Below are 24,634 nucleotides of genomic sequence, written 5' to 3' on the forward strand. Positions count from 1 at the left end.
GGAAAGCATCACGGGGCCTAAAGAGAAGGCCATTTCTCAGGCCGGAAGGGCTGTGACATTTTTCTGGAAGGGGATGCAGAGGCATTAGGGAAAGAGCTTAGCTTTCTCTCTTCAGGAAGTGTGAGTCAGAAACGTCCTGCCCTGGAGAGCAGGCCCTCTCTGCCTGCCCTCCGGCGCTGCTCAGCACCTCACTGCTTCTGCCCCCCCGCCCTGAGCCCGGCGGCGAGTTCTGCCCTCTCAGCAGTCCCTGAAGCTGCTTCCTCCCGCTCCAGTGAAGTGGCTGGGAGCGGAGATGACCCTGCCTGTGATACGCATCCACACACGGGAGGTGGAAGCCCGCTGGCTTTCACTAACATAGGTCAAAGCAGTGCTCACTCACCTGTCAGCCGGAAATACTGGTCAAAAAGCCCAACGTTGACTGTCTGTAGGTCACTGAGCTTCAAAACAAAGCACTGGGAGATGTGGAAGGGACTGTTGTTGTAGTCAGTGTTTTTCTGATGCCAGAAATCTGTGACAGAGAAAAACGGTGGTGGCCGCTGTGCCAGGTGAGCAGGAGGGGCCTAGGTGCACAGCTGGAGTCCTGCAGGAGTGGGTCCCTTTGGCTGGCCTGGCCTGCTCAGGAGGCCCCCCACTCCCATGCACACAGGCCCCATGGGCAATGTGTTCTAGAGTCTGAGCTGCGCCCGAGGCCCCGAGGGGCAGAGGCTGCTCCATCCCTCATCATGGCTAATGCCCAGGTGCTCACAAGGTCCTGGCTTGGTGCTTTCACGCCTGGCCTGAGATCCCTCATGACAGTGTCAGGGGTGGGGAGGGGGAGTGCTGTTAGCCCCCACCCCTCTCCAAGTGACTGGGTCTGAGGCCACATGGTCGGCTCTAAGACGGAGCCTGTCTCCGCAGGCACGGGCCCGAGCCTACCCTGCAGCGGCTCAGAGAAGTAGCGGCGGAGGCCGTCGTGCAGCACGAAGTACACGGCCTTGGTGGACAGCAGCATGCAGGCGGTCACCTCCAGCCCCGGGGTCTGGTAGAACACCACCGAGGACCACATGAGGTGCCTCAACTCCTCGTTTTCCACCTGGACACAAAGGGGCTGGGTTGGGCCTGCAGGAAAGCAGGGCAGCAGAGTACGCAGCTTCTCTTGCAGACTATGCCTGAAAACAGACCTCTGGGCAGGGCGCACCCTCCATTAGCCCCACTGCCCCAGTGACATGCCCACAGCCTTGGATGGGGAGACTCAACCATCATCACATCTTGTCAATGGATTAATCAACTTGGAAGCAGAGAGGAAGTGAGGGGTGGGAGATGGGTGTGCAGTGGGATCTGCCGGGGGCCCGAGGATAGGAGTGGCCGCAGGGGGTGGCAGTGACAGGACAACTAGCCAGGAAAGGGCAGTCCAGGACCTCCCAACCTAGACCCTCAAAGCTGTGAACGGCTGAAGCCGGGGAAAGAGCCAGCTCGGAGAAGTCAGAGACTCTGAGGCTGACCCCAACACAAGCTCTGCCAGTCTCCAGGGCCAACCGCGCCACCTCTCCACGCCAGTGCCAGTGAGACCAGCACCCGGGCCACTACCTCGGCAATGCTGCTATGGAAGAACTCGACGATGGCACTCCCCCGCAGGCTGGCGATGTGCCGGAGCGATGTGCAGGCGGGCAGGTGGGAGGGGATCTGATTCTCCTCGGAGATGGACTGGATCAGGTGCTCGCCTGGGTACTGGGACGGGGCCTCAGCTTGCGCCAGGTTCTCCTTCGGGGCTGAGGCCTCTGCCCGGGCCAGAGCTGGGATCTCCACCGGGGCCGGAACTGGCACGTCTGCCGGGGCCTCCCGGGGCAGCTGGTCCCTGCTGCATATTCAATCCCGCCAGAAACACTATATGAAGATGCAGACCCACACGAAGATTCCTAGCACATGCGTAACCTCAGAGTGTGGGGGGAACTCGTGTATCCCACACACTCCACCTCTGGGGTCCCTGGGGATTTCAGCACTCATTCTCTATGGGAAGACAAAACAGCAGAGAAAAGGGACCCAGGCCCTTCCTTTTGGAGGGAGATGAGCAGATGGGGGCAAGATAGGCCATCTGGCACCCCAGGGATGAGACAGCCCACAAGCCAAAAACTTATTTTTGAGAAGTTGGCAGAGGTTTCAGAAATGCCACTCCAGAGTTCAGAGCACAAACCCAGGTGCCCAGGGCTAGGACCTGGGCGCACTCAGGTCTGAGAACCAAAAACTCAAATCACCCCTCAGTCTGCCTTTGGGTCCTCCTCAGGCGACTCAGACTCCACCCGCCCCAACCTGGCCACCAGTGCACATGGCCACACTAGGCTTCCACCGGTCTGTTCCAAGTGCTAGATCAAACAACACTCAGAACCTTAACGCTCATGGAAGTTGGGGAGCTCCCTGTAACCAGACCACATGCCTACACGCCTGTGCCCCTGCTGAAGGAAGTCCTTGAGATGTTGTCTTCTCAGTTGAACAGTCCGGCTGTCAAGTCAGGCCCCGGGGGCTCTGAGCTTGCATGGGGCCACATGCCCCATGTCCTCCTGCTGTCCTGGGGCAGAGACGCGTCTGTGGGGATGACGCAGAGGCCTGCTTTCTGCGTGGAGTCCCCACTGTGGGCCGGTTCCAACCAGGCTTTGGGGTGGCAGGAAAATGTCACCAAAGCCTTAGCACAGGTGCAGAGAGGAGGGGAGATAGCTGTGCAGGGTCACCTTGGGCATAAGTTCTCTGCACCTAGGCATCAGGGGTCTTTACAAAGGACACAGGACTTGAGTTGGGCATAAGAGGGGCCCCCCATTCAGCCAAGAAAAGGTTGGAAGCATCAGTTAGGAGGCAGGTGGGAGGGAGGGAGGGAGAAGGCAGCTTGGAGGGAGAAGGCAGGCCCTGTACGATATCTGGATGAGAACATGGTCTCCACGGTCCACCAGGATAGAAGAGAAAGGGGGCTGGACTATGTCTGGAGACAGGAGGCTGACGAATGAAGGAAAAGCCCTAAAATATGTCAAGCCAGGGGGCAGTGAAAGGAGATGGGGCCCCCTCAAGGGCACAGGCCCCCCCAAACCCCTGGTGGAGGTGACCACACCTTCCAAAGGCTCCCTCTATCCCAGCCCCAGGCAGCTCCCAGGGAAACCAAAGGAGGGAGCCCAGTGGTGTCCTGTCCAGGCTCAGGGGCAGGAGCACAGTGGAGAAGAGGGAATGATCAGGACAGGCTCCCAGCTGCCACTCTTTCTCCCCCAGAAGAAAGGAGCTTTGCATGAAGTGACCACCCAGCTCACACACTCAGACCTTACTGCTATAAGCCAACAGGCTTCTTTGGAAGGGATTCCCCAAATTACATGCAGAAAGAGGGCCCCATCAGCAATCCAGATCTCCCTGAGAAGGGCTGTGTGGCTCTCAACAGGGTGTCCAAGGAAGGTGGTGCCGACAGCAGTCCCCCAGGCCAGAGAGACAGCCACAGGCCCGTGAGCCCGAGAGGAGAGGGTGGGTGTTCCTGGGCCTGGAGCAGAGCAGAGAAGGCCAGGCAAGGTGGGGCATCTCCTCAGCCTGGCCTGCAACGGTGGCAGGAGCCCAGGAACCCAGACCCAGGGGACTGGGCCCGATTGTCCTTGTTAAAAGATAGCCTTCTTAGGCCTCTTCTGAAGCCCTGGGAGAGAGGGAGCAGCCCAGTGCCAAGCCCGAGGGAGCCAAGGACACTGCTGAAGTTGGTCAGGAGCTGAGGGGCAGCTGAGGAGCTGGGCCTACCCTGGACTCACTCACACACTGCAGGTGCTCAGAGATGTGGTTTGGGGTAAGTGGTCTCAAACACAGAGATGTGCACTCCCTGGGTACATACCAGCCCCATGCCCCCGCCCCGAAAGCCTGCGCTCTCACCTGGCCCTGTCCTCGGCTGGCTGGCCATCCACGAGGGGGCTCTGGGACTGGCCCGCCGTCGCAGGGGTCTTGGCGATGACCACAGTCTTCAGGTCCTGCAGCGAGGCTCGCAGCTGGTTGTAGATGCGCAGGAAGTGAAACTTCTCATGGGGCAGCACAAAGATGGCAGTGACAAAGCGGTACCCCACAAGCAGCTCCAGCACGTGGCCATCAGCAAAGGCACCCCGTGGCTGGGTGCAGCTGCGCGTAGGGTCCAGCAGCACAGTGGAGAGCGGCACGCGGCTGAGCTTGAAGCTATTGCGGTTGCGACAGTTGTGGGTCCCACGGTTAGGCATGGGGTTGAAGTCAGCCTTGATGACATTGAGGTGCTGGGGCGTGAGCAGCAGCCAGTAGGGGATGGCAGCGGACTTGACGGCCTCAGAAGGTGCACAGCAGGAGCGCCGCACAGCTGAGCAGAGTGTGCAGCTGGCCCACTCGATGTTGCCTGAGTAGTCCCCGGCAGCTGTCTGCACCATGCGCTTGTCGCTGTAGACCAGGTAGACAGGGAAGCAGCCTTGGCTGTGCTCCTGGCAGCCACCTGCCACCTTGTAGAAGGTGAGCAGCTGGCGGAGGAACTCCTGCAGGCTGGTGTGGCTGCCATAGAGCACAGGGCTGCACAGCATGGCCATGTGCTGCGGGGCGAAGCAGGAGCGCAAGTCGGCGTGGAACTCGTGCAGGCTGGCGGCATCCGAGATGATGAAGAGCGTGTTCTCGCTGTGCCGCACCTTAAGCACTAGACACAGCTCTGGCATGAGAAAGCCGAACTCAGTGAGGTCGCCATGTGGGAAGCAGAAGACGAAGCGCAAGGAAGAGAGGATGTGCTGGCTGCTGCCCCGTGACTCCTGGTGTGGGATCTCGAAAACAGCGATGCCAAAGTCAGTGAGCACGAGGCAGGCAGCAAACTGGCGGATGCTGCCCTGCACGTGGATCAGGAAACACCAGAGCACCTTGAGGATGCGGATGTGCTCCAGCAGGAAGTCCTCGTCTGCACCCAGGGCCCACTCCAGGGCCAGGCGCTCCTCCTCACCCTCCTCCTCCTCCTCCTCCTCTCCCTGGCCTCCCTCCTCCTCTTCCTCCATGTCCGGAGGCCCCATTTCAAAGTATCGGTTCTCAGCAACATTCTCGTCCTCGTCGTCGTCATCCTCGCCTTGCTCTCCCTGGCCCTCCTCCTGCTGGTTGGCTGCCTCAATCCAGGCAGGCAGCTGCCGCTCGATGGCCTGCCGGATGAGTGTGCTGAGGCGCTGGATGAAGTCCTGGTTGGTGGCTGTGTAGCCAATGCAGGTGAAGGGCAGGAAGATGATTTGGCCAGACCCAGGCACCACTTGGACCTCTGGCTCCGAATGCTCTGGGCTGTGTGAGAAGCTACGTGAGTGACATGCTGGGTTGGGACAGCCCACTTCTCAAGACTGGGGCCTGCTGCGACACCCTGGTCCCAGGGAACCAACACATGGGTATCCCAAGCCTGCTAAATAGCCATGCCTATTCTAGGACAAGAGGCCTGGTGGGAGCCAAGGTACCAGAAGGCTGGGACACCCAGTTTCTTCAGAGTCCACATGCCCAGGGCTCTGATGACAGGGGTCCAGTCCAGTCCTGCCCACGCCGCACGGATTCCCCCAACAGAAGCGTCACAAAGACTAGTCATTCAGATGCTGGCCATAAGCCCCAAAGGCAACGAGTGCTCCAGGGCATGGGCACTCTTGTTACAACAGTTCCCTTTAGGGGCACCCTGTGAAAGGGGTGTCCTTAGGACCTTCACATTTAAATGCAAGCTCCTCTTGGCCACTACTGCCCTCATGTAAAAGTGTGCAAATCAGGGTTGGGAAATCTCCTCCACAAAGGGTCACAGAGTAAATACTGCGGGCTTTGGGGGCCACCCAACCACATTGTTTTTTTTGTTGTTGTTAATCTTCACCAGAGGATATTTTTCCATTGATTTTTTTAGATAGAGTGGAAGGGAGGGAAGGAAAGGGGGGGGGGGAGAAAACCATTGATGTGAGAGAGACACATCAATTACTTGCCTCCCACATGACCCTGACAGGGGGCTAGGGACTGAACCTGCAACCCAAGTACATGCCCTTGACCGAGAATCAAATTGGAGACCCTTCAGTCCGCTAGCTGACATTCTAACCACTGAGCCAAACCGGCCAGGGTCACATCTTTTTTTTTTCATTATTATTTTTTTATTGATTTTTAGAGAGCGAGGAGGAGAGACAGAAATAGAAACACTGATGACAGAGAACATCAACTGGCCACCTCCTGCATGCCCCTCACTGGAGACTGGACCCACAACCTGGGCATGTGCCCTGACCGGGAATTGAACCAGCGACCTCTTGGCCACACCGGCCAGGCCACATCTTTTTTTTTTTAAACAGTTCTTTAAGAAGGGAATGATCATTCTTAGCTCACAGGCTGTGGACCAAACCAGCCTTGATCTGCTGACCCCTCGTGTAGGATAACATATGTTAGGCAAAGTTTAGGGATTTAAATTTAGAAGCATACCAGAGCTCTCTCATCTGTGTTTATTTAAAGCAAGAGATAGTTCTGAAGGACCCCTGTGAAGAGATATTTAACAAAATCCAACTAGTTATGCCCTGGCTGGTGTGGCTCAGTTGGTTGGAGTATCACCCCATACACCAAAAAGGTTATGGGTTCATCCCTGGTCTGTGGTGCGTGTGAGAGGCAACCAATTCATGTTTCTCTCTCCCTCTCCCTTCCTCTTTCTCTAAAATCAATAAAAACATATCAATGGATGAGGATTAAAAAAAAGTCCCACTAGTTACTACTAGTCCACAGCTGTGTGTACAGACAGCCCAGAAGGCCTTAACCTCTTCCTTACCTTGCACCACCGACAGCTCCAGGTATGTCCCTTAAATCATCAGAAGGTGCCTGACAGAGAAGGAAATGTGGTCAGTCCCCTCCTGCTACAGCCATTCCCTGGCAGTTACTGGTGCCAGACCCTGAGCCAGGCACCCTGCCCCGTGGCCCGCCCTCCCTGCAGGAAGTCCCTCACTACCCCACGCTCCGTTCTGGGGTGGCTTACGGGGCCTGGAGGCAGAGAAACTCCCAGTTATCTCATCAGTGCACAGCGGGGCTGATTCTCACCCAGGTCTTTCTGCCCCCAGCCTATGTTCCCAACTCTGGGCCAGAGCCTCTTGCCACTCAGTTTGTGCCTCTGGGTCTGACATCCGCATGCTTTCTGTGCCACCCCAGAGGGTCTAGGATACCAATTTGGTAACTGGTCAGCAGAAGACACAATGAACAGAGGCTGCATAGTGCTGGCAAGGCCCTCCCAGTGGTCTCTGGGCAACGGGAAGACCTAGGGCGAGGGAACCTCCTTCCTGCTGTGTGACCCCAGGGAGGGGAAGGAAGAGAGTGCCATGGAGTGCTGGGGCAGGGTGAGGACTCTGCAAGCTCCCACAGGAGCTCACGACCATGACTGCGGTGTTGAAGGAAGAGGGCCGGAGGGAGACCTAGGTAGCAAGCACACTCCCAACCACATGGCAAATAAGCCACTCACACCCATGCCTTCCTCTTCTCTTCTCAGGACACATGAAGAAGCTCCAGAACCCTTGGCAGCAGCCACAGAGGTGCCACAGTCATACTGTGCCCCAAACTACCAAGGTGACATGCAGGAATGGGCAGAATGGCCCAGGCAGCTGGGGAGGAACTCTTCCTGATGGGTTTTGAACCCGAACAATCCCCCCACCTCCCTCCTGGACCTTCTGAATTGCTTTCCCCAAGGGAGTCCACTCAAGAACTAAGTTATTTGGCTTTGCCCTGCAGGGCCCAGTGAGAAAGAACTGCCTGTTTCAATTGGTGAAGAGAGACAGGGGGCGGGGGGAGTGGGATGGATGGAGGCTGAACTTAGGGCGTTAACCACAAAGCACAGTACACCAAGCGCTGGCAGCATCGGCCCAACTTTAGCCAGGCCACCTCCTACTTCCAGACAGCCTCAGACAGAGAGCTGGCACAGAGGTGATCAATCCCCAGAAGCAGGAGGCAGGCATTACCTGTCCCGCAGGGATGGACTCCAAGGAATCAGAGCATCCCCGAGCAATGGGCCGGTCCTCGGGAGTAAGACTGTCGGTGGACGAGAGGCTGCTGGCCAGGGCCTCCTCTTGCACAAACATGATTCCTGGAGAGACCAGGGGCAGGCGGGTGGGACAGTGGGGCAGGAGAGCAGCCATTCAACAAATGGGGCTGGGCTCTCGGGATTCCAGCATGGCCGGGGGCTAGTCAGACCTCCAAACCCAGCCACAGGGATTACAGAATAAAATGTTAAGAGTGAAACCTTAAAATAACTTGAAGAAAGAACTGACTGCTTATCTAATTTCAGGGTAGAGAGAAACTTTCTGAGCCTAAATCGAAAGGAAGAATTTGATTTGTGACTACATAAAAATTAAACTTCTATAAAAGTGAAAAAAAATGAGAAAAAAGTACTTGTAATATTTGACAAACATTTATATCTTTAATCTATAAAAGGCTGTTACAGGTGACAGAAATGGGGGGATAAAGTTGGAAATCCCATTAGGAGACAGACTGCAAAGAATGCAAACACATTCCACAAAACAATGGCCAACAGATATCAATGAAACAATGCTCACCCTCCTTCACAAATAATCAGAGAAGGGCATGCTAGAATAAGACACCAGTTTTGTCTCTCGCTTTGGCAAAGTTTGGACTGACTGCATGGCCTGGCCTGGCCTAACTGGGTAGAGAAGGGCGCTGGGGTGTGAGCTAGCCTGCCTGTTGGGAGAGCAGTTTGGCAGTATGTCCATCAAGAGCCTTCAACATGTTCACTCCTAGAGCCTCTCCCCAGCAACATGACTGAATGCAGCCCCACACGGATCTGACATCTCTGCAGAGCTTCACAGACACCCAAGGGCACAGGACACGCCACTGACGCTCCCCTAGTCAGCCTCCCATGAACAGCACATGCAGCCTTGTGCATCATGGGAACACAGGATGTTTTTAAACCCTGCTGAGGTTGTTTTATGAATATAGCACATCGGGGCCCATTATTTCACTCCAGACATTTCTAGACTGGTAAAGTCTTTTTTATTGTTTTCATAAGCATATCTAGTTGGATCGACCCCTTGTTTCACAAAAATCTGGAGGAGCCCAGGGCTTGGCCGGGCTTTACCACCAGTCACCAGCGGTTCAAGTGCCAGAAGTCATGGACCCTAGTCCAGCTCAGCTGCTGCCTGGAGACAAGAAGACTCGCATAACCCGGGTTCTCTGCTCCAGGGTAGGCAGGCCGATGGCCCAAGCCCAGATGCCCCCATCCCCTGCCCGGCAAAGCAGCAGGGACTCTGCACAGGCAGGAGGGCAGCAAGCACAGAGATATGCATAAGCCCACCGTTCTCTCCTAGAACTTTCCTCCTCCCTCACACACTCAGACCCTACCCATCCTGAGGATCCCCTCACACACTGCCTCCACTGCAAAGTCCTCTGCTCCAGACATCTCTCTCCCTCTACAAAACGCCCCCAAATCATTCGTCCTGTTCTCCCTTGGGCATACAGGCTTTGTCGGGGGCACTATCCTGGTCATCCTGACCCCCAACAAGGACGTGGGAGGGAAGCCCTTGTTGACCACTGCTGCTGAGCCAGCAGCATGCTCAGTGCTTCTCTAGTGTCCGCGCACGCACACCTTATTGTTTACCATAGTTCATCACGTCTAAGATGCGTACATGCGGTGCCATCTTGGTCTTAGCAGGTGTCCATGGAAGGTTTTCATGACTCCATGATGAGTACCAGCTGGCTGACAGCAACCATGATACCACCGACTGAAAGTGCATCTCAATTTCAGAGGGATCGTGTGCATCTCAGAATTGATGAAGTAGGTGATTACACTTTACAGTTGAGAAAACAGCTTCACAGAGGCTACAAGTTGCTTGAGGGAACACGGCCAAGGAAGTTGGGTCACAAACGCAGCTGACTGACCCCCCAGGAGCCTGCTCCTAACCACTTCTCTACGGCCTCCTCTCAGTTCCTGCCTGGAGAACCCAGCCTGGCATTGCACACATCAGCCCCCATGGCTCACAATCTCCGTGGCTCCAACAAGCTGGCTAACAGCTCCTGAGATGACCAGAGACCTGGTGTTCACTGGACAGCACCCCTTCACACAGGCCCGGGCACCCAGTTTATTCACAAATATATGCACTTCTAGGGAATTAGGCTGGGAGCAAAGCTGTTCCCACATGGGAGAAATCCATGCCCATCCAGGCAAGACCCAGCAGCACATGGCTGAACACAAATATCTGTGGATTCCTCCATTCTAGCAAGAAAAAAAAGCAACATTTTCTTGCCACTACCTCCCTTCCTCCCACCCCAAGCCCGGTTTGGAGCCCAGGAAGTGAGAACGGGGATAGTCTCTCTGCTTCCTTCCTGGACCATGGTTAGTACAAACAAGTGGTCAGACAGGGCCACTCAGAGGATGGGACAGGGGATATTAGGAAAGTACTTAGGTGGGGGCCCGACCTGTTTTTCACAAAAAGGAAAGAGATGTGCACACACAGACATCCACTGCAGTTTTATTTATGAGAGGTGCAAATCTGGAGACAAGGCCTAAATGGCCAGCAGCTGGGAAAGGGGAACAGACTACAGTGAGCCACTCGGTGGTGTGTCCCTAGGAGTGGGGGGCAATGAAGAGGAGGGCTGAAGCCTGGGCCTGGCTGGTGCAGAGACTTCACCACCAAAGGGGGCTGCCTGCAGCTGTGGCCCTGGGGGCACAAGCCTCGCTCACTCTGCCTGTGGTCTGCCCTTTACCAGCATGTTCTCTGCTTGCTCACTCAGTTAATCAAGTCCACAAACACCGAGAACCAGCCAGCCCCTGGCCTAGAGGACCAGCTGCATCTCCTTGTCCCCCAGAACCCTAGTCAAGCGGTTCCTCCACAGTGCTGTGAGGCCCAAGCGGGGCTTTGACCCCCAAGGCAGGAGATGGGGTCAGGGAAGTCTTCAATAGGATACAAACCTCCTGCCCCTTTCATGTAAAAAAATAAAATAAAAACTTCTCAGTCAAGTGTTACAAAAGTAAACTGACAATCATTCTGGGGCCTAAGGTCACCGTCCACTCTCACGAATGCTCCCACACCCAGGCTGTGAGCGGCGCAGCGCCCTGCAGCAGGCTGCCTTCACCTCGGCACTTCTCCCTCCCCCTCCCATCCCCCTCTGATGTACTGGCTCCACACTTCATCTCCCTGTCACCTTCTGGCATTCGCCACACCCCCTGCTTTGCTAGTATGAATAATGCTGCAGTGAGCAATTCATCTCCCCTTCCCGTTATCTTACCCCACCAAGATTAAAATCCCCACCAGTGGGGTTACCAGGTCGAGGAGTGGGAACTTTTTCTGGCTCTTGAAACATAGGGTCAAACTGTTTTCCCAAGACCTCACACCAAGTTCTGCGTCTCCAGGAGCCCGGGTGGGCGGGCGGCGTTCCTTCCTGTGTGTCCCGAGCCTCGGTTCCACTCGGGACGGCACACCCTCCCCTCTTCCGTGGGGGCCGGGCCAGCAGACACTCTCATGGGACCTGCTTCACTCACTCATCTCCGAGGATGCCTGGGTTCAAAGGTGAAAGCCCTTTGAAAACGCTAAGACAGTGGGTGGGTGAAAGGGATTGGTCTTCCATAGGTCCTAGACAGCCCGTCTGGGCCCAACAGTGTTTGGGCCTGAGCCACAGAGATGAGGTGATGATAAAAGCAAGCTCCCCACGCAAGGATCAGGTTAGCCAACTCAGGAAAGTAACAAGGCCTGCCTTCCCATTAATAAGGAGCCAATCCACCCACACTGCTTCAGGGGAGCGGGTCATTATGAGCCACCAGCCCTGAGCCTGTTCAAAGAGCAGCCTCAGGGCTGCTTAGACACCCCGTGATATCCTAGAGGAACTGGATGTGGGTGTCAGAACAATGTGGGGGGGTCCTCACTAAGCAAATAGAGCTGAAATCAGGCCAGGCATCCCCACCATGTGCCACCCCAGGAGGAGCTGGCTTGTAGACAGTACTGCACCCTCTCTGTGTCTGAACCCTGCCAGAGGCAGGTGCCAGCATCTCCCCTCAACCCCAGCCCAGCCAGGGGGGCCCAGCAGGGCCCGTGCAGCTCTGCTAGGCAGAAAGCTACACACATGATTACCTTGGTTGGAGAGGATGGGCTGGGGCAGGGAGGCGGAGGTGGGAGCCACGGTGGGAGGGGAGCTGCTGGGTCTGATGCAGGGGGCAGCTGAGAGCCGGCAATCCTCACCAACCTAAGAGAAGTTCTCGAGTCAGCCCAGAAGAGAAGAGAAGGATCGGGAAGAACAGAACTTGCAAAGCCAGAGGTGAGGAGAAACAGAGGTCCTCACAAACATCAGGGATGGTGAAGTTGGTCTTGCCTAACCCTCACAACCCTGTATGGCAGGTACTGTCACCACCCCCACCCTACAGATGGGTGTGACTGGCACAGGGTCATGCCGCCGGGACTCAGTGGCTCTGAGCACGCCCACAGTCCAGTTCCACTGGCGTCAGCTCCTTTCTCGGTGGGCTGTTCTCTACCACTCCTCCCACCTCCCAACGACCCACCTTCTTCTCAGGGTGGCTCAGCTTGGACTTGACCTCCTTGGCTTTCTGAATTGCCTTTAGCACTTCTACAGTGTCCAGCTCCTTTTCTGTGGTCACTGTGTTGTCCAGACAGACCTACAGAATCCAGAAACGGCAATCAGCCTGGGGCTGGCAGCATGGTGAGAGCAGAATGACAGGAGCCCTGCCAATGTGTGGGCCAGGCTCTGTGAAGCTCAGTCCACTGGGAGGCGAGTTCCTCACCACCCATACAAGTGACCTGGGAGTTCCTCAGAGTGGCCCGGTGAGGTCTCACACTGCCTGGTCTTTTGCTGGAGTCCCTTTCCAAAAAGGTGGGCTGGGGGTACAGTGTCCATTGAGAAGGCCTCTTGGATGGCTGGGATTGGGGGAAGGTGGTGACTTGAACAAAGCCCCCAATTATGGCAAAACTCAGATCAGCAAAGGGCACAGGGAAGGCTTTCTGGGCTGGGGAACTAGAGGGCAAAGGCATGCAAAGCAGGCACCCCTCCCTGCAAATGCAGGAGGGGTGTGGGCTGGCAGGCAGTGTGGAACAGGCACTGTAGTCAAGTCAAATGAGGGAAGGTCCCAAGGGCCTGGAGCCAGGAGGGGAGGAGATGTCATCTTGTGAAGGAAAGGGCATTTGGGGCCGAAAAGAGATAGGGGTGGAATGGGGAAGGATGAGAGAAGTATGCAGACTTCCAGGTATCTTCTGGCCTGGGATTTGGGAGAGTGAGGGAGGGGCCTGCTTGAGGCTGGCTAAAGACCTGTTCAGCTGGCATGGTGGCAGGTGGCCAGATGCACCCAGCAGGCAGCAGACACTGGGCTAGGCTACACTAGCAAAGGTGGGCACATCCTTGGGGTCTGCAGTCAGACTTCATGGCCAGAAGTTGTCCAGGAAACATGATTTAAAAAAATATCTCATTTCTGGCCTTGGCCAGGTAGCTCAGTTGGTTAGAGCATCCCATCGTCCCCAAACGCCAAGGTTGCAGGTTCACTACCCGGTCAATGCACATGAGGAGCAACCAGTGAGTGCATAAATAAACAGAACAACAAACTGATGTTTCTCTCTCTCTCTAAAAAAAATCAGTCAATCAAAAAAAAAAAAAATTAAATATCTTATTTCTGACCCTTGCCTATAATAATCAATGTTACTTTTAACAAATTAAAGACAGCCCGCCACACTCAGTCTGTGCCTGTGGGTTCGCAGGGAGCCCTCCCGGGCTGCAGCTCTGATGGAAGCAATGAGAAAGAAGTCTGTGGAGAACCAGACTATCTCTTTGGTTGAGCTACCCCCAACCCTGGCAGCCTACCTCAGAGGTTCTCTCTCCAAACTGAGCCAGCACTTTGGTCCGATAGTCAGGGATGATGCTCAGAGGGTTGTTCAGCAGGGCCACGTGCTCCAGACATGGGAGGCTGCCTATGCTCCTGATCTCCTCCATCTGCAAGGCACAAATTCCATTCCCCTCGTCCCTTCTTTTAACACTTTGGCAATATGACAACACGTTTGACAGTCTTTTAGATGAAAAAAGGCTTGCCATTCTTCTTTAAAGTGCTATACACTAAGGCACAGCCATGCTACAACCCTGAAATCCTGTTAGGTCGTGGCTCACCTGTTCGATTCTGTTGTTGCTGAGATCCAGGTTGACCAAGGAGTATAGCTTGTGCAGGCCACTCAGACTCTCCAGGAGGTTGCCCGCCAGGTTCAGAGTCTTGATGTTCCCCAGTTTGGTGTGAACCCCTTCCAAGGAGGACAGCCTGTTGTAGGACAGGTCCAGGTGCACGAGGTTGTACAGGTGCTGTGGAAGCATTGAGAACAGGGTCAAGTGGTTCAGGTCAAGGCTCCAAAGAAAGGGGACTGACACGGTGTGATGAGACTTCCAACCTAAAACGACCAACTCTACAGGTCAGCTCCATTCCCTCTGGCCGTTATTTGGAAGGGAACTCCCTCTTTTCCCCTGCAGTTGCTACAGCCCAGTGGCACTGCCTGCAAAGGGAGCCCAGCCAACAGGGAAGGTGCGAGCTTTGAAAATGAGGCTTGTGTCGTCACGATGTACATCATCTTCACCTCGCTTGATTTGTATTTGTGCATCTTTTCTAATTCTGGGGAACTAGAGCAACAATCACTCAGGACATCACTGAGACCCTAAGAGGAGAGCAGCAGCCCTGCTCCTACAAACCTCTCGGGCACCCAGACACCTTTCAAGTACCTGTGAGAGAAAAACCCAGGATAGGGCCAAACTCTCAAGGCTGAGTCAACCTTCTGAACTCTCAGGGAACTGGTAGGAAGCCCAGAGGTGGCGACAGCCTCCAAAGACATTGATTACCTGCAGGTTGTCCACAACTAGCACTCCATTGTGACTCAGGTCCAGGAATTCAAGCTTTGGAATCAGTTTCTGGTGGGGAAAAAAAAAAGACAATGCCCGATGTTACTTTAGGAAGCTGGACCCGATGTCACCCCTGCACATGGCGGACAAACACCCTGGGACTCTTTTTGTAAAAAACATGTTTTTATTGACTTTTTTTTTAAAAAGAGAAAGACAAAGGGAGAGGGAAAGAGAGAGAGAGAGAAACACATCAATGTGAGAGAGAAACATCGATCAATTGCCTCCCATTCACACCCCAGTTGGCGACCGAACCTGCAACCTGGGTATGTGCCCTGACTGAGAATCGAACAGGCAAGTTTTGGTACATGGAACAATACTCAACCAACTGAGCCTCACCAGCCAGGGCCACACTGGTATTCTTCCTTCTGACCTTGTACCCCTGGACTGGCCATCTGTGCATGGCCTCTGATGTATTACCTCCCAGTGCCTAACCAGCAGCATGTCCACAGGAACACACAGTGATGAACATACATCCTCATTTTTATGGAGCACTTGGCTTATGAAAATGACAAATGGCAAGATCCCAGAGAAGGAAGTCTGTCCATCCTTCTCCAACCCTACCCACTGAGAAGCACAAATACAGGGATCGCACACTTATTTCCCAAATGGCACCTGGATGTCACTCTTCAGAGGAGCACATCTGGAATCTGTGGAGTAACTGTTCTACCCTACTCCTTAGGAGTAAATTTCATCACTTACTGTGTTTTTATATCAAATGTACATGCAATTGATATGCCTCATTTGGTTCTAAGTACTATCTCACTTACTTTAGATAATTCCATTTTGAAATTTTAAAAATCGCAGGCAATGCACAGAGCCCTAGTTGGCTTTCCAGAAAAAGCCACATTAAATACCCACTTCGAGGTTTGGTCAGGTCAGAGAAAACCCTAGAGCCCACTGCTGAGAGCGTACCACAGACTCGTCGATCGTGGAGATGCTGTTGTGGCTCAGGTCTAGAGTGGTCAGTGCTTGCCATGTGGGGATGATGGCAGTCACGGGGCCTTCCAGGGCTGTGCCTTCTGGCTCCCACTCATCAAATTCCGAGGCTTCAGGAACGAGGACTTCCTGTGTAAGAACATCTGTTGGGCACACTTGGGCCCTCACGCAACACTCACTGGGAACGCAATCACTGCAAAATTTCAGGAAGGGCTTGAGCATATTTAGCATGTGGAAGTGAACTTGCATTAAAATTGGGCTTTGGTTCATATGTCTTTAAATGATTGTGAAATAACTGAAAAGCTTAGCAACATAACAGCTATTTGAAGTATGTTCTGGTCCTGCTTCAGGAGCAAATGCTTTTTAAGAAAAAAAGTTTTCATTGATTTTGAGAAAAAGGGAGAGGGGGAAAGAGGGAGGGAGAGAAGGAAGGAGAAGGAGATAGAGACACAGAGAGAAAGAAACATAGTTCTGCACCCTCCTGCACACTCCCTACTAGGGATCAAACCTGCAACCCAGGCATGTGCCCTGACCGGGAATCAAACCGGCATCCTCTCGGTGCACGGGACAATGCTCAACTGAGCCATACCAGCCAGGGCCAGCAAATGCTGTTCAAGCTCACAATGGCCTTTGCCATCTATATGGTGATGCCTTTTCTGGCTTAAATCTCAGAGGCTAAAGGTCAGAAAATTCATGATATTTTCAGGCAACTGTACTTTGCAAGCTGGCACTGTGATCCCAACTGTGGATAGCAGGCAGGCCCTTTTAACCATTACTTCACAGGGCTCAAACCCAACAATTCTAAGGTGCACAGTGCACAGGGGCACCATCAAAGGGGAGGAAGGCAGGCCTTCATATTTTCACATTTCATGCCCACAGATGTCTCCTCTCTCAATGGATCATCTTGGGCCCCAAGAGCCAGGAAGCAGGAAGTGCTTAAAAGTGGGGAAAGGTTGGCTGACACCCTTGTTCTGGACACAAGTCTCCTTCTTCTAGCCAATAAGGCTCAAATTTGACCAAACCCAAATCTTGATCAGACAATCTAAGTCATAAAAGTAGTCACTATGCTTTTCTGGAGAAGGATTTTAACATTACTAAGATGCAATCCATAAAAAGGTAAATAGAAAAGAAACCTCTTACATTCTCAATTTGAGTATTATTATTGCTCATATATATAAACAGCAGGGCCTAACATATCCACAACCTCACCTGCTCCTTCAAGTCCACTAAGACAAGACACAAACGAGTGCTAAGTCAAGGTTTTTAAAAAACATGTATTTTAAATGCTTTTTTAAAAATTGATTTTTTAGGAAGAGGTAGAAACATCGACGTGAGAAACATCTATCAGTTGCCTCCTGCACGCCCCCTATTGGGGATCGAGCCGGCAACGTGGGCATGTGCCCAGACTCAGAATAGAACCAGACTGCTCAGGCCATGGGGTGGCGCTCAATCCACTGAGCTACACTGGCAGGGCAAGTTAGGGCTTTTTAAGCTTAGAGAAACATTTACACCAATCTAGCTAATAAACATTCTGCCAGTTGCCACTGTTTAGCAATTTGTTCACCAAACACTAGTGACTTTTTTCAAGGGCAGGGTGTGGGAGACTCAGTCTCTTAAAATATATTATTTAACAATATGATTTAAAAAAAATATTTAAAAAAATTGACTTTTAGAAAAGAAGGAAGAGAGAGAGAAATATCAATGAGAGAGGGAAGCATCCCTTTTGCATTGATCAGCTGCTTCCTGCACTCCCCCTACCAGAAATTGAGCTTACAACCTGGGCATGTGCCCTGACCAGGAATTGAACCAGTAACTTCTGGGTGCATGGGAAGATGCCCAACCAACCTGGCCAGCTACACCGGCCAGGGCAACAGGGTGATTTTTTTTTCTTTTTCTTTTTTTATCCTCACCCGAGCACATTTTTCCAATTTTTGTACAGATAGAGTGGGAGGGAGAGAGAGGGAGAGAGAGAGAGAGAGAAACATCGACGTGAAAGGGACACATTGAGTGGCTGCCACCCGCACGACCAACCAAGGCCGGGGACAAACTGCAACTGAAGTACGTGCCCCTAGCGGGAACCGAACCCAGGTCTCTCCGGACCGCAGGCCAACGCTCTAACCGCTGAGCCAAACCGGCCAGGGCAACAGGGTGATTTTTATTGTTGTTGTTAATCCCCACCCGAGGATATTTTTTCCATTGATTTTTGGAGGGGAAGGGAGGGAGGAAGAGAGAGAGAGAGAGAGAGAGAGAGAGAGAAACATCGATGTGAGAGAGACATATTGACTAGTTGCACCCCTTCCCCACCGCACAAGCACCAACAGGAGCCAGGGATTGAACCTGCAACTCAAGTACATGCCCCTGATCAGGAATCAAACCCACGACTGTTCTGTGCATGGGCTAACACTCTAACCACTGAGAAACCCCAGCCAGGGCAACAGCGTGATTTCTGATGAATACGTGGACTAAATAAAGCGTCCCAGGGACTGCTAAGTGCTGGGAAGTCTCGCATGAGTGTGCGGCTACTCAGGCCCAGGAAAGGTCCAGTTTCTGGTTTCTGACAGTGACAGTGCACATACCCACCCTCAGTGGGGGGACTACAGTGCAGGATCCTGCCCTACAGGCAGTTTCCAGGCAAGAAACAGGGGGTGCTTACCTTCATTGAAGTTGCTGAGAAGCGGACACTCATTGTGGCTAAGGTGAGCTTTGACGCGACCAACCCCCGGATGTGCTTGGCATCACAGTGGCTTATCTGGAACAAGGAATAGCCATGTCTCAGGAACGGCATCAATGTTCCACCAGAAGCCTTGCTCTAGTGGCAGGAGGTGATTCAAACCCTAAGTTTCTCTTTTCCCCACCAAGGGAAGTGATCCTCCAGGTCTCTGAGACAAGCCCAGTGTCTGAAGAATCTGGTAAGACTCATAATGAACCATGAACTCCATTTTCTGTGTGGGGGCTGCTTGGGACTTGGCAGGTGGACAGAAAGGGTGGGCCGTGGAGACCAGAGCTGAAAGCAAGGGGTCTTTGCAGCACAGTGAACACAGTGGACCCCCCTGTTTACCATGCCCCACTTCCCTGGCCTCAGCTATCCTGAAGTGTGTTGGGGGGAGGGGGGTGCACAAGCCAAAACCAAAGCACACTCCCCTGAGCCACCTGCTCGAGTGACACACACACCCACAGACCCTGGCAGTGGAGTGTCAGCCACTCCTACTTCTCAGTCCTCACTTGGCCTGCACTAGTTGAGGCACACCCACAAGTTCCCACCAAGGGAAGCGATCCTCCAGGTCTCTGAGACAAGCCCAGAATGTTGCAGGCAGAATAGTCCAAAGGGTAGCAGAGGCTCTGGAGTCAGGCTTAGCTGAATTCAGATTCCAGCTTTTCCCTCATTAACTGTGCAGCCCTGGACAAATTTCCTTACCTCCCTATGCCTGTTTTCTTGGCTATAAAAGGGGGAATAAAAGTGCCCACTTCACAAGGCTGTGAGGAAGAATCCATCAAGGAGTGTATATCAGACATGGGGCACAGGGCTGAACACAAAGGCCACACTTGAGAAATAGATACTTTAATTCATTTTTTATTATTTGTTATGGAGTCCCTTTTCTTTTTAAAAATAGTAACAAAATTGGTATCGTGAACCCAAGAGTTCAGTATAGAGTAATATAAAGTATTTCCTGTTACATGTGGGCATGCCAGAGGACAGATAACTCTCAAAGCTCTCTGCTGACCTGCCTTGGGAAAGACTTAGAACAGGCTCTGCCTGACCCTCAGGATGACTTCGTAGCACTTCAACTTGAACAACAAGGAGGCCCAGAGGAGTGACCTGGTGCTCCATCCTGTTCAAATGCTGCCCACGCCAGAGGCAGAGATATGCAGACCAGCCAAAAGCAGCAGAGGCCCCTCTTTCTCTGCCTTCAGGTTGGCCTTACTTACCTAGTGAAATCTGCCACGTACTGACAAACATGAAAGTAACAGTACCTTACAATTAAGTAAGCACCCAACATCAAAAACACTTCTAGCCACAAAAATAAGCAAGATGATCCCTGTACAGGGCTCAGCCTTGCCTGCACTCCAGGGCCCTGGGCCTTACCTCCACCTGATGTAGAGATTTGAATATTGAGAGATCAAAAGGCAGGAGCTGCTCTTGAATGTTGCTGGTTCCAAAAGGTCCTTCTGTGCCAGAAACCTGCAGCCACAGATACAGCTTGAATCAGGGATGCTGCTACAGGGCTCCCCATCCATGTTCATGGGGCAGTGCTGCAGCAGCTGCCACCCTGCCTGACTCGAAGCCCTGCCTGGCTATGAGGCAGGGTGGGCATGCACCCTGCCAACAAAGCAGGCTAAAGCTGAGGTTCAAAGCAAAGGACACTGGGTCACGACTGCCCCCTGGTGCCCACAGCCAGAAACTCAGTGCCAAGAAGACCAAAGGTGGCCTTCCTTCCTGGGATAGCCCATCCAGCTTCCTTCACACACTGCCAGCCAGTGAGCTGTTAGGCCTCATGCTGGCTGTACGCCCATCACACCCACAAATGAGCTGCTGCAGCTTTACCTTAAGGTACTTAAGGCGACAGGTGAAATCCAGGATGTGCCCGAGGTCAGTCTTGGCATCCCCGCTGGCACACGTGGGCTTTCCCTGCTGCAGCTGCTCGGTGATCGCATAGAGCTGCAGGGGCCTGATGGCAAAGACCTCACCGGCCCCCAGGAGCTGTTCTCCTGCAATAGCCATGTCCCTCAGAGTGAGCATCCACCTCTAGCCCTGTCCCAGTCATGTGGCCAGGGAGTCTGCCCACCTGACTAACAGTTAACAAGCATTTGGCAAACACCTGCTATGTGTGCTGCACCACATCAGGGCAAAGCCACCGTCCCGGGCACACAGGAGCCACTGCCTCCTGAACTCATCATGGTGGGAACAGGGCATACACCCAGAACATGTGATTACAAAGGAGGGAAGGGCCATGAGAAAGTGCGACTGGGGAGCCTCCCTGAGGTGAGGCTCAGTTAAAATCTGAGGCATTAAGCCAGGATAAAGCTGATGCAAGGCAGCACTGTGGGCAATAGATCCATGCTGCAACCTCCAAGATGCAGATGACCTGAGTTAGGTGAGGCCTAAAATGCAGGGCCTGAGAGCAGGAGGGGGTTCTGAACCAGACAGACTGGATTTGGTCCTCACTGTCTCCTTCTGGCCATGTACCCTCAAGCAGACTACCTAGCCTCTGATCTTCAGTGTCCTCATCTGTACCCCCAGGGATGGGGATGGCAAGTCAGTAACATGCTGAATGCTAGGCTGGACCACAGGAAGCACACATTACATGTTAGCTACTGTAACTATGCTCTCTAGGCAGGGCCATGACCCAAGATCAGCTTCTATATGCCATCTGAACACTTTCAGCTAAGGATAAACCAGATGCAAGAGAGCACAAGGCCACCCACCTTCCAGAACTCTACCACAGGGCTTTGAACTAGATCCTGAGCTTGGGGTTACCCCCTGAGACAAGAACTTGAGAGCCCTAAGGTAAAGGACCACAGTTTCTCAGACTTGAGGGCAGGTGGACGGGCAGGCTTGGGCTGTGGACCAGATCCAGGGACTTAGGAAACCCCAGGGACATGAGCTTTGGCTAGGACTCACTTAGCATAGCACAACAAATGGAGTTCTGTGCCATCCTGCACCCCTGGCTGCCTAATAGTGCTGAGCAAGTTGCACCTGTGTTACAGGAACCCCTGGTCACATACCTTTTTCAAAGAGCTCCTCAGCCAGTGCAGCAGTGATGCCATTTATCTCCTACAGGGCAAACAAAACCCAGTTAGGAAGTCCCCTACCCCTGGTCATGGGCACTTGCACACTCCGTCTACCGCCTGTGCTGTTGCAATGCCAGCTCTCCAGAAAGTCAGGCAAAATAAAGGAGTACACCTATAATGAACCACTGTGCGTAGAAAGGGAAACTAAATATTTCCAGTTATATGGACAATTAAAATGCCTCCTCAAAAACGGAATGGAAACCAGACTAATGCTGCCCAGGAGGCTGGCAAAGCTTGGCTATGTCAAGTGCTGGCCAGGAAGCCAGCAGGTCCCAACACTGGCCCTCGGAGATCCTAGGAGAGGGCATGGTAGAGATAAAGTCCTGTTTCTTCTCAAAAAGGGGCTCCCATGATCCTTGTGGGATAACCCTCCCAGAGTCAACCCCCCCCCCCCCCCGACAGTGACCATTGCTTTCTTTCATGTCCCAAAGGTGTCTTAAGAAAGAGTGAGCACTCATTCTCTTCCTGCGCTCATCCCTTCAAGCCTTGCAACAGTCCCATTTGGCTCCAGGGTCACGAGAAAGAGGCAGGAAAGCACTTCCTTGCAGAATGATGTGATGGAGGAGGCATGACAAGGACAAGTTTTCAGTCATGTTCTGAGGTCCTAACTCACGCTGGGCAATGGCCTGAGTACTTATGTGGTGGCTCACTCAATCCTCTCAATTCCCTATACGAGGAATACACTATTTTGGAACCTGTTTCTCAAATGAGCAAACTGAGGTGAGAGGTGCTATAACTCTCTAATTCTACGTAGCTAAAAACTAGCAAAACCACATGCCCAAGCACTTGGCCTTGAAGCCTCTCTGTACACTACCAATTATTTCAGTACTTTAGTGGCATAATTGTGGGGTTGGCAGGGCCCCCAGACCCTCAGTCCCACATCGTGCAGGTAAGAATTTTTACCAATGCCCTGGCTGGTTTGGCTCAGCGGTTGGAGCGTCGGCCTGCGGTACAGAGAGACCGGGGTTCAGTTCCCGCTAATGGCACATACCTCGGTTGCAGTTTGTTCCCGGCCCCGGTTGGGGTCGTGTGGGTAGCAGCCAGTCGATGTTTCTCTCTCACATCAATGTTTCTCTGCCTCTCTTCCTCTCTCTCCCCCTCCCGTGCTATCTGAGATAAATGCAAGAAAAACGTCCTTGGGTAAGGATGAAAAAAGAAAAATAAATAAAGGCATAGTCTTTTTTTTTGTTTTATTTTTCCTCACCCAAGGATATTTTTCCATTGCTTCTTAGAATAGAAGGGAGGGAGGGGGAAAGAGAAGGGGGAGAGGTAGAGAGAGAGAAATATCGATGTGAGAGAGACACGACATGATCCCTGCAACCCAGGGTCAGGAATCAAACCTGCAACCCAGGTTCATGCCCTTGACTGGGAATCAAACCCATGACTCTTTTGTCCATGGGCCAATGCTCTAAGTGGGGAACCAAACCAGCCAGGGCTGAAATGTAGTGTTTTGTTTTTTTTTAATCCTCACCCAAGGATATTTTTTTCCATTTATCTTCAGATAGAGTGGAAGGTAGGGAGAGAGAGAAAAACATCTGCATGAGAGGGACACATCAACTGGTTGCCTTCCACATGACCCTGACCAGGGCCGGGGATGAACCACAACCAAGGTACGTGCCCTTGACCAGAGTCGAACTTGCGACTCTTTGGTCCATAGGCCGACACTCTAACCACTGAACCAAACTGGCCAGGGCTGAAATGTAATTTTTTAAAAAAGACATACTTTCTACCTCAATAAAAATGTTAATTAAAATATTATTAGCTATGCTTAAAAACTGTAACCCCCCCCCACCCCATCCAAATGTATTATAGACCAATTGATCTAGTTCCTACCAGGATCGTGTGTTGGTGTGCTATCTTGGGCAGCAGTGTGAAATGCACACACACACACACACCATAAACTAGTTGGGCCATGGCTCTGCAACTACCATTCTGACTGAGCATTGTCTGCATACGTGGAGCCCCATGATCAACGGTACCCCACAACACACATGCCTACACTCAATGCATAACCCCTGGCCAGCCTGATGCCTCTACTTGGCACATGCTTGAGCAGAGTGCTCAGTGGGGCATTAACGAGGGACTCAGTCACACATCACTATGTGATTCACACACACTTGCTAGTGTGTGTGTCCATGTCTAACTTTCATGTCTGTGATGAGTTATTCTAGCAGGATCAGCTATATTATGTGCCATTCAACTTTAAGTAAAATTCCCCATTGAGGGATTCAAGCCTAAACTTTAACTGAACAGAGCTCCAAAACTGCAGGTTACAAAAAAACCGGTTAGCATTTACAGCCTCAGTACTTTGCAACTAAAAACATGATGGATGGGAACAAAGGCTGACGTGAAGATAATAGTTCCATCATAGCTCTTGATTTCAAATTACAAAGAGGGTTTTTGTTCTAGCCAACTGGCTTTAAAATAAAAAAAAGATTTACATGCCTCCACTGAAGAGAACTAAGGGCCTTTCCTTACCAGGACAGCCGGTACTGGCTGGCACCGGGTGTGCCCCACCAGGGGCCATCACTCTTTCGGGCCCTCTACCTTCACTGCACCATCTCCTACAATACTCAAGAGCCATGGTCATCACTCTCCAGCTCACAAAAGAGGAATTGGGACACAGAGAGGTTAGTTGCCTAACTTGGAAGCAGCTAGGCTGAGATAAACTTGACTCTGCCTGCCTTCCAAATCCACAGTTAAACATCCTACCCCAAAATGGGGTGCTGGAATTCTCCCTAGGGATTCTACTTCATTGAATTTGGAAACCTCTACCCTAGGATTCTGGGGTGAAGTCTGTCACTGAGGGTTCAGGTATACGAGGGCATGGCTATCTGAAGAGAGACAGCACAGCAACAGGCCCAGTGTCCTCTCACTGCAACTCAGGGCTGCACCAGCCCCTAGATTCTCCATCTCAGAGTTGGTTGGGAAAGAAGCAGTGCTTTCTTCCTTGCCATTAAAATCCATACTGCAAAAGAATGCAGTTGGACCCCCTACCTCACACCATATACAACTCAAAATGGATCAAAGACCTAAACATAAGAGCTAAAATTATAAAATTCGTAGAAGAAAG

At 52.6% G+C, this 24,634-nt stretch overlaps 1 protein-coding gene across 3 annotated transcripts in view; it reads right to left on the reverse strand.

Moving 5' to 3' along the window:
• NISCH (nischarin) overlaps nt 1-24,634 on the reverse strand; it is a 33,848-nt gene that overhangs the window by 1,844 nt on the left and 7,370 nt on the right. The window contains exons 4-19 of one of the 3 annotated variants that reach the window (XM_036266291.1): nt 21,496-21,544; nt 20,315-20,478; nt 19,856-19,951; nt 18,425-18,520; nt 15,748-15,900; nt 14,776-14,844; nt 14,062-14,247; nt 13,762-13,890; nt 12,455-12,568; nt 12,030-12,141; nt 7,911-8,035; nt 6,737-6,786; nt 3,862-5,250; nt 1,567-1,837; nt 916-1,072; nt 380-508 (exon numbers count right to left, since the gene is read on the reverse strand). In XM_036266291.1, coding sequence (XP_036122184.1) covers nt 380-508; nt 916-1,072; nt 1,567-1,837; nt 3,862-5,250; nt 6,737-6,786; nt 7,911-8,035; nt 12,030-12,141; nt 12,455-12,568; nt 13,762-13,890; nt 14,062-14,247; nt 14,776-14,844; nt 15,748-15,900; nt 18,425-18,520; nt 19,856-19,951; nt 20,315-20,478; nt 21,496-21,544 — 3,289 coding nt within the window. Of the gene's footprint in view, nt 1-379; nt 509-915; nt 1,073-1,566; nt 1,838-3,861; nt 5,251-6,736; nt 6,787-7,910; nt 8,036-8,386; nt 11,460-12,029; nt 12,142-12,454; nt 12,569-13,761; nt 13,891-14,061; nt 14,248-14,775; nt 14,845-15,747; nt 15,901-18,424; nt 18,521-19,855; nt 19,952-20,314; nt 20,479-21,495; nt 21,545-24,634 lie in introns of those variants that run through there. The other 2 variants (XM_036266292.1, XM_036266293.1) reach the window with 2 other exon arrangements.

The sequence above is a fragment of the Molossus molossus genome, unplaced genomic scaffold (assembly GCF_014108415.1).
Source record: "Molossus molossus isolate mMolMol1 unplaced genomic scaffold, mMolMol1.p scaffold_m16_p_18, whole genome shotgun sequence".
Classification (NCBI taxonomy): Eukaryota; Metazoa; Chordata; class Mammalia; order Chiroptera; family Molossidae; genus Molossus; species Molossus molossus.